The 10,004-nt window shown below is 38.4% G+C and overlaps 2 protein-coding genes across 2 annotated transcripts; both read left to right on the top strand.

The window, feature by feature from the left end:
* Positions 1–1,481: 1,481 nt before the first annotated feature.
* On the top strand, positions 1,482–4,619 carry rassf1 (Ras association domain family member 1; the record flags this gene model as incomplete). Its single annotated transcript, XM_037679481.1, has 5 exons — positions 1,482–1,631; positions 3,426–3,530; positions 3,657–3,945; positions 4,022–4,137; positions 4,268–4,619. Coding segments are annotated over 5 exons (810 nt in total), but the record flags the coding sequence as incomplete, so codon positions are not given.
* A 1,314-nt stretch (positions 4,620–5,933) lies between these two features.
* Positions 5,934–9,798, top strand: tusc2b (tumor suppressor 2, mitochondrial calcium regulator b). The gene is made up of 4 exons (XM_037679480.1): positions 5,934–6,086; positions 7,343–7,588; positions 9,125–9,245; positions 9,325–9,798. Exons 2-4 carry the CDS (start codon positions 7,440–7,442, stop codon positions 9,388–9,390), a joined length of 336 nt encoding a protein of 111 aa, XP_037535408.1. The 5' UTR covers positions 5,934–6,086; positions 7,343–7,439; the 3' UTR covers positions 9,391–9,798.
* The last annotated feature ends 206 nt before the right edge of the window (positions 9,799–10,004 follow it).

Raw genomic sequence — 10,004 nt, 5'->3', positions numbered from 1 at the left:
GGAGGGATGGATGGATGGATGGATGGATGGATGGATGGATGGATGGATGGATGGATGGATGGATGGATGGATAGATAGATAGATAGATAGATAGATAGATAGATAGATAGATAGATAGATAGATAGATAGATAGATAGATAGATAGATAGATAGATAGATAGATAGATAGATAGATAGATAGATAGATAGATAGATAGATAGAACTGCTGTAATTAATTCATAATAGTTATTGAAACAAAGGTATTTGCTGATTAGGAATTTAGGAATTAGTAAAAGACTAAACAGTTTGATGCCATGAGCTAAAAGAAAGAGGACTCTGATTTCACTTGTTTTGTTTTCTGTTGCAAAGTGAAGATAAGTGATAATTGATATGCGGCAGAAGTTTGTCCTTTTAGTATGTGTTAGGTTTCGACAATATTGCCTGGTTTGTTTTAAAAGTTGCTTAACAAAAGTATTATCAAGGCAAACTCAAGGAAACCATTTTTACAACCTTGTAAAAACTACGTACTTATTGGTCAAATTAAATTTGACTTAGCCTTTCATTTAGATGTCAAGGTCAGGTTTTAATTTGCAGATTCCAGCAGGATTTCTCCTCGTAGTTATTTTGACTTCTTTACACTGTTAGTCAGAAACTCTGGCAAACACAAAGTTGATAAAAGGATATCAGCTCCTTGTTTTGAGAGAGCTGACACAGCTCTTCAACAGCCTGTGATGCAGGTGGTCCAAATGAGTTTTATCTGCAGGGTAGCTGGACTCTCCCTTAGAGATAAGGTGAGACGTTTAGCAAAAACAGTTAAATCGTGTCAACTGGACCAGTTTCTCCAGGAGAGACTCGGAGTAGAGCCGCCACTCCCCCACACCAAAAAAAGCCAGGTGAGATGGTCCAGGCCTCTGATAAGGATTGATGCCTCCTTAGGGAGGTGGTCCAGGCATCTCCAACGGAGACGGAAACCACAGGCAAAACCCAGAACACGCTGGAGAAACTATGTTGGCAGCACGATGGCTCAGTGGTTAGCACTGTTGCCTCACAGCAAGAAGGTCCTGCTTTCAATCCCCGGTTGGACCTGGGGTCTTTCTGTATGGAGTTTGCATGTTCTTCTCGTGTTTGCGTGGGGTTTTTTCCGGGTACTCCGGTTTCCTCCCACAAATCAAAAACATGCATGTTAATCTGCCTTCAGGCTCAGGCCTGCCTTGCAAAAGGGATCTGTTATCTCAATGTGATTTGCTTATTTTAATAAAGGTTAATAACGAAAGGTATCTTTGCTGGGCTGGGGACACCTTGGAATCATGCTAGAAAAGCTGTAAAAGATGGATGGATATTATGTTCCAGCTCAGATTTTTTAAAATACAAATAGAGTCTGAGAAGTTCTGTGTTTTATAACTTCACTTCAAACTATTACCTTCAATCGTGCTGTTACTCCTCATGGTGAGGAACAATCCTCTGAGGAAACTAAACCTCAAAACAAAGTAGAGGTTGTAAACTCTGTTTCGTTTCTTCCTTTCAGACTGCAGTTACACATGTCACTACCGCTGCCGACCGCTCATCCAGCTGGACTGCAGCATACACGGAGGTGTGTCCACACAGAAGGCAGATGACGCCGAAGACGCCATTGAGACCGACACAAATGTGGTAAAAAAATTAAAAAAATGTTTTTAAAGCTGCAAATTGTCATTAAAAACAACGATATGTCATGCTGATTTGTTTTACTGATTTCATAAACTATCTATTTACTGGAGAAAAAAGCATGCAAGTTTGCTCCAGTGCATTAAAAAGATAGTTCAGATCTTTTGAAGTGGGGGCTCTGTGAAAGGTTATTAAGAGCTCATCACTTATTTATTGTAAATATCTCTTTGGATAAATGAAATTTTAGTTCTGACTGGACTGATGAGCAAATGACTAGGTTGAGTGGATCAAAACAGCTCTTATGGGGAAAATGTTGTAGAACTTCAAGAGAACATTATTTATTTGTTTGCTTTTCCATTAAACTATTCCTCTGGATAGATTCTGCAGAATCTGTCCAGTGGACCTGACTTAACTTTGTTAGATTTTTCTACCTGGATTATTGATCATGCATCAAGATATGTTAAGTATTATTTTGCTTTTTGTGTTTGCAGCTTCTTCTTTCAAATTATTATTATTTTTTTTTTTTTGATGAGTTTCAAGCAAACTCAAGCGTTTTAAGCCGCTTTCTATAGCGATCTTGTGGCGATTTCCAAAATGCAAGCAGGACTCGGGTTTAAAGTCAAAGTTATTTAATGAAAATCAACAAAAGGGCTGACGTGCCAGCAATTTACATGAACCATGAGAGGACACAAAGGGAGATCAAACCAAGATGTAGTGCAGAACAGGACCAAAGAGCCTTCATGAGACAATGCCCAGATAACAAAGAATAGGAGACGCAGACTTTTATTCACAGACACTGACGAGAGTGAAAACACCTGGGACAGACAACAGGTGTAGGAGGCAGGGACTTGATTACATGAGGGAGCAATAGCTGGGACAGACCACATGATGGAATCACACAAAGGGACAGAGTCAAACACAAGGAAATAGACAAAAGGACAGATGATGTCACTTTCAAGTAGTTATTCACCAATCAGCATTCACGCTGCGTTTTCACAGGAAATGCATTTTCTCTAGTTATAATTAAAATGACAAGCTAAGCTGACCAAAGACCAACGTCAATTACTTCAGTTTTATATTAAAAAAAATCTAAAAAAAAAATAAAAATAAATTAATAATCTTTACATCGCTATTACTTTGTACCACACTGTTGTTTGAAATACATTATGTGATTTTTTTTTTTTTTGGAAGTGTAAGTCGCAGCAGCAGCTGTGCTTGAACTTGCAGTACTGTTGCAATGTAGCGCAAAAGTGACAATTATGTAATGATTTCAACAGCTGTGCTCACAAGTATGCTGTATTTAAGGCGTACTGGATTATAAACCAGATTAAGCAAAACAAAGCAGCCAGATAAGTCAAACTTTATTCAACTCATTCACAATAACATCAAATCAGTTTGAGATCAGTAAGCACAACCAGAATTAATACATAATGCACCTGATAAGGCTCACTGTTGATTTTTGAGAAAATTAAAAGGATTTTAAATTCCTTATAGTCTGAAAAATATGGTATATTCTTTTGAGAATGGAGTTAAGACGGAAGAGAAATATTTAAGCCTTGGCTTGCTCAGACTAACTGTTAGCTCAGTCTGCTCAGAGATGGTGTCTGTCATTTATAACATTTAGCACAGAACCTCATTTCAAAATATCTGAATTATCTCTTTAAAGCTTTATTCATTCATTAAACCTTTATTTATACAGGTTAATCCTATTGAGCCTCTGGGACTCATTTACAAGAGAGACCTGATCATTTGATTTATGCCCCCTGTTCTTTGCTCTTTGCGTGTACTCCTTTTATTCAGGATGAACAGACTGAACTGGGTAAACAGGAACTGAGTGTTGGCGAGATCCAGCAAAGGGTGAAGGAGTACAACTCTCAGATTAACAATAATCTCTGCATGGTGGTTGTGAGTGACAGTTGATAATATCCTTTTTGTGCCAGGACCTGTTCCCAAAGCTGCATTTTATCTTGTAGATTTCATTAAAACGCTGTGCAGCCTTTCAGCTCCTGTTTTGACTTTGGAAATTTGCAGAACAAAAATGGGTCCTACACTGGTTTCATCAAGGTCCACTTCCAGCTCCTTCGACCCATCTCCCTCCCTCCTCCTCAGCGCCAGAACTCCACAGAAGAGGGAGATGAGCGGGACCGACGAACTCTAAGGCGGACATCTTTCTACCTCCCCAAAGATGCTGCGAAGCACCTGCACATCAGCTCAGAAACACGAGTGAGGGAAGTCATCGAGGCGTTGCTCAGGAAGTTCACTGTGGTGGACAACCCAGCAAAGTTTGCCTTGTTTGAACGCACAGAGAAGCAGAGCCAAGGTGGGATTATTCAGATTATGAAAACACAACAGAGCAATGCATTTGGTTCTAAAGCTCTGATGTGTTTTCTCTTAAGTCTGCATGCGTAAGCTGTCTGAGGATGAGCGCCCTCTGTTTTTACGCCTGTGTGCTGGCCCCAGTGAAATAGTCTTGAGCCTGGTTTTGAAAGAGAACGAGACGGGGGAAGTAAATGTAAGTTCTCATCTTAAACTGTGGAAAAAATCTGTAACTAGACACTGAAAAGAACAATAAAAAATACACATAGCCTACTTCACCATTGTCTGCTTTTAAATAAACCGTTTTTGTATTTTAATTTTTCCAGTGGGATGCTTTTAGCCTTCCTGAGTTAAGCAACTTTCTGCGGATTTTGCAGCGTGAGGAAGAGGAGCATGTGCGCCAGATTGTGAAGCGCTACGCTCACGCTCGAGACGTGATGAAGCAGGCCGCGGCCCGCATAACTACACCTGGTTGATGAAGAGAGACTCAAATGATCCTTTAATTAAACTGTGAGAAATGATGTCAGGTGATGTAAAAGGGAAGTGCTCAAACATTCATCGTGTTTTTTATTAATTTAAGGTTATAATAAAAGCACAAATATGCGTTTGCATTTAATGTGAACTGTTGAAAGAATCAGTTCATGCAACTTTTTCATAAACAAATACTTTTTTCCATATGCTGACACTTAAATCAATCTGTGAAACTGAGCTTATTATGTTCAAGTGCTGAACATGTGTTAATATTCAAATTATCTAATAAACTTATCATATAAATTATGCATCATATGATGTTTAACTCAGCATTCACTCCGTTGTTTTCTTGTTTCTTATTTTTGGGTATGTTTTTTTGCAATCTGACTTCTGCAGACTTTGTGCAATTTTATTAATTTGTATATCACAACAACTCATTCAGGAGATAAGCGTTATCACGTTTTGATGTTTATTCTTTAAAAAAAAAAATGTTTTATATTAATAAAATAATAATATATTTTACTTTACAAGTACTTTCTCTATTGAAATACCGTGAGATCGCTTCAATTTTTCTAGAAATGTTCTCTTGGAAATTTCCTTCAGCATATTTTCTCTATTTTTATCTTATTAAGCTTATTTCAGTGTTTGCCTGCCATTCTGCTTCTTTTACCTTTAGCTTTATCTACTTTTAGCTTTTTAGCTAAGACAATAAAGTTTTATCTTATCCTTTTACTGATTTCCCTACCCTTTGTTATATTTAGATTTTAAATCTAAAGCTTTGTACTTTGTTTTACCTGGTGTTTTGATAATTTTGGTTTTTAGCTGGTATTTTGTTCTTTTTACCCTTCTACTTCATTTTGCTAAAATTTGGGGGTTTACGATTTTAATAAATCAGGTTTTTAGCCAAGTCACTCGGCAGTCAGCATTAACTCTGCATTTTTTCAGAAATCCCAATCTCTTTAGTGGTTTTAAAATGTGTTTTGATGTAGAATATTTAAAGAAAAGCATAAACCGTAGACAGAAGAATAGATAATTATCACATACTCGACACAAACATCTGTCAGACCTATGGGAAACAGAAAAAGTTATAAACATAAGTCACTCGTTGTGAATGTTGGAACCTGGCTGTATGTGCTCATCTGTAACAGAAAGACATATTTTTAAAATTTATCCCTGAAGCAGATATTAAAATCATTCTGATGAACTCCAAAAACCTTTAGGTGAAAGTTCTCAAATAAAAGGTCTTTTACTCAACAGTTTCTGCAAAACATTAGCACATCCATCCACAAACAAACATGCAGGAAACATATGAGCTCACTACACCAGAAAACCCAGATGTTTTTCCTTACTTACATATTCCAAACAAATTCTCGAGTCTCCTTCATTTACAACAATTCTGAAGAAAAAGTGTCCATACAGTTCCTTTTAGCAGCAGAAAGGTTCAGATTTTGTGGAGATTCCGCACGCTGTTCCGACACTGTCCACCAGGTGGCGCTAACACGTCGGCACTGTCCCGCAGCAGTTGCTCGCAACGCACCGAAGAAGAGACTGTCACTTGCAAGCAGCTAGCTGTAGAAGTTATCAGCTTTCTCCTTGTTGACCGAACTGGAAATTCATCAAGACAAATTCATCGTAGACATCTCCCACCCGCGAACAGACTACTGCTTACTTTAGGTGGGTTTAATTATTGAGAATTCAGAACGAGGCTGTAAAATTTCGCTAGCCGACTTGCCTGTGTTAGCCTTTGTCAACGTGTAAGAAAACGCTTTTTTTTTTTTAAATCGTCCTGACCTGGCTGTTCTAGTAGCTGGGGGCTTTTTTCTCTATTTAAACAAGCAGCCAGCTTATAAGGGAACATAAAGTGTCTGTAAATAATGTCCGCAGGAGCAAAGTTTTACTGCTGTTGTCGGATATCAGACAAGCTAACAAAAGTTGCTTCGTCAACGCTACTAAGTCTGGAGAGATAAACTGCACGTTTTCGTGTTATTTATTTAATACCATAGTAGACTTGAACTTGCTTGCATGTCATGACAAATAAAGATGTGCGTGTTCCGAAATGTGGCATTATTTGTGGGATTTAACTGTGTCGACTCTGGCCTGGGATTTCCTAACATTTCTTGGACACATGCCTCAGATTGTAATGACCTCCTCCTGTCTGTGTCCAGATCCATGAGGAGGATGTTGACAGAGACTAGGGTTCAAGACTAGGTGTTGCAAAACACCTTGCGATTTCTTTACCTTCAGGCACAGTCGGCCTGAACGTTTTTTGGCTTAAAAAAAAAAAGGATCTGAGATCATAAATGAACAATATGTGCCCTTCTTGTTCTTTTTTTGGGCGTAGGTCTTAAGTTAGAATAATTTCTATATTAAGGAAACTTGAACAAGGCAAAGAAATTCCACTAAATTTCAGAATGCAGCGTTATAAATAATTAAATATTATCAATGTTCTCTAGTTGCAACCCCCCCCCCCCCCCAAAAAAAAATTTAAAACAGTTATTAAAACAACAGTTTAATATAATTTAAAAAAATGTTTTGCTGTTTTCTTTCCATATTGGTGTGCAGAAGTTGACCCATTGAGTTTTTCTACGGCTCATTCCAATTTTTAGAAATCAGGGCAGACAGTAGTCGATTTACAACAAAAAAAAATTTTCGTCTGTATGTATTTATCATTATTTGTTTTTATGCAGCACTTTTTTCCTCTACAAAGCTCCATTTTGTATTTTGGGGGACAATGTGTGAATTCAGTGTCTTTTATAAGGTCTTCATAACACAGGAACATATTGAGTATTAAACCATCAACCTTCAGATATTTCTGGTCTAAAAGTATTTTGTCGTACAAGGTTTGCTTTAGAAAATGGTCGTGGCTGTTTGATTGACTTGACTGCATGAAATGACAGAATTCCCCCCTTTATGTCCCTCTTTTTCCCTAGGTATCCTTCTCAGAGAGTCACAATTTTCCCCGTACAGTAACACTGTATCACCACTGGACGCTGTGTGATTCAGCAAAATAATGTGCTATAGCTGAAGATGGGGGGTAGTGGCTCCAAATCCAAAGGATTTTGGCCTTTTTCTGGCTCAGGTACTGGGGACGATCCAGCCAAAGATGGGAACGAGCAGCCGCTGACGAGAACTCGGAGTTTTCCTGGTGCAACGCCTTTTGTGTTTACCAGACGAAGGTAAATATAGACTTTGTATGTTAGCATGAAATATAACAGGGTCATATATTGTTGATATCATAAACCTGTGACCCTCAAATCAGAATAAATAGAGATATTCCCACGGTGTTGACGCTTAAGTACTTTTTTATTCTCGGTTTGAAAAATTGAGATAATGCCAAGATTTAAAAGTGGGTTATGTTTCACTCTAGCTGTAGCACCCTCATATATATACAGTGACCAGTTGTTGCTGCTGAAAGATTTGTTTCTACCACATGTAACAACCCGCTGACACTTTATCATCTAGTCATACGATCTTATTGACAATTTAATAAATTAAGATTGTTGACAAATCTAAAACTAAGAATGTCGTTTCTACTTAAAAAAAAAAAAAAGAAGCTGATATTACCTAATTCATCCCAGCTTCTTGTCTTGGAGACATATACCCAAGTTTGCATAAATCCAACATTTTCTTATTTACTGGCTTTCTTTAGGCTCTTAATGTATTATGTACAGTTTATGGTAACGTGTCTCTGAATATTCTTTCTAACTTTTTTCCTGCTGTGCTGAGATATTTCATCCTTCATCCAAAGGACTTATTCAATCTGAGGAGCCACCAAACAAACTGATTCCCACAAACAGCATACTCCATAGTGGATAAAATCAGTTTTCTGATTCTAAGATGGCCTCCGGGACCCGCCCTCTCCCCCGTCAACTCCTCTGAGACAGTCATGCCAAAGTGATTCAAAACACCAAAGGTCATGCTCAATAATCCAGGTAAAAATCCAACAACATTCAGTCAGGTCATCTGGATAGTTTATTTTCTTTTTGTTTGTTTGTTTGCTGATAAATTGTGTCCTTAATCCAGAGGACTTCTTCAATCTGAGGCAGATTGAATAAGTCCTTTGGATGAAGGACGAAACATCTCAACCTAAAAAAGAAACTGTGCAGATGACCGGACTGAACATTGTTGGATTTTCACCTGGATTATTGAGCATGAACTTTGGTGTTTTGAGTCGCTTTGGCATGACTGTCTCAGAGGAGTTGACAGGGGAGAGGGCGGGCCCCGGAGCGGAGGCCATCTTAGTTCAAGTAGGTTTATTGTCATTTCGTCACATGTGGTACATGAGGTGGAACGAAATTATGTACACAGGGTCCCAGTTACATGCAACAATAGCGAAAATATAAAGTGTAAAAAGAAACGGTAAATAAGGATCTAAGATAGAAACTAACATATATGCTAGCTAAACGAACATCAAACGGTACGCTAAAAGATCTAAGTCATACACAAAACACTAATAATGCAAAACAATACGGCATAACAGCAGCAGCCCGAACACCAGCAAACTGTTTTTTCCACTATGGTGTATGCCGTTTTTGACAATCAGTTTGTTTGTTGGCTCCTCCGACTGAATAAGTCCTTTGGATGAAGGACAAAACGTCTTGGGGAAAGAAAAAAAAACATCCAGATGACCTGACTGAACATTGTTTCCCCCATGAACAAGATTTGCATTGAAGTTGTTTTTGTTTTTTTTATTTTATTTATTCATGCTGCAGCTCCTTGTATTTTGATGAAGATGGCGACTTGGCCCACGAGTTCTACGAGGAGACAATCGTGACAAAGAATGGACGTAAAAAAGCCAAGCTGAAAAGAATTCAGAAAAATTTAACGCCTCAGGTGAGAAAACCAGTCTTTAAGAAAAGAAAAACTTATCAACACTAGTTCTCTAGTTAATCAACATTTCTTTGAATTCCAGGGAATTATAAAGCTGGACAACCCGTGCATCCATGTAGATTTCCCAGTTATCCTCTGGGAATCCTGACTGTCTGATTTACTGACAGAAGCCACTGTGTCACCTGCGCGTTGTGGTTTCCTCCCCCGTTGCAGCTGGAAGCCAGAATCAACATTGAAATAAATGACCTCTTGATTTGTCTGCTCCTGTGTGGAACGGCTGATACTCTGAGTACCGAGCCTCTGCATGTGATCTGTTTTTGACTTGAGTGAAGTGAGACACAGGGTAGGCCACCACGAGAGATGTGGAGGGAAAACAAAACCCTCCCAGTTTTCTAGAGATCGTGGTTAACGTGCATGTTGGTGGGAATGTGTGCAGACAGAGCGACACATGAAAGAATCCTAGATTCCTTGTTTTGCTGCAGATTATTTTCTGGTATGAATCACTGAACTCAATGAGTTTAAAAATATATATTAAGCATTACTTGTTTATTATGGTATTGCCTAAAGTGAGGAATTTGTCTGCGCAAACTTTTCTTTTTTTGTCATCGTTTCGTCTTGCTTTAATGCAGGAAGCAGGATCAGCTCGTGGGCAGTTGACAATCAGAAGCCCACAATCTATAGATTAAATCGTCGTCATGTAATTGAAGGACTTGTTTCAGCCACAACTGCATCAAGATCTTGTTTTCTTTGCAGCATAATGTG

Source organism: Nematolebias whitei, chromosome 7 (assembly GCF_014905685.2).
Source record: "Nematolebias whitei isolate Nwh7 chromosome 7, NemWhi1, whole genome shotgun sequence".
NCBI lineage: Eukaryota > Metazoa > Chordata > Actinopteri > Cyprinodontiformes > Rivulidae > Nematolebias > Nematolebias whitei.
Note: the sequence above shows the minus strand (reverse complement) of the source record. Positions and strands in the feature narration are given on the sequence as shown.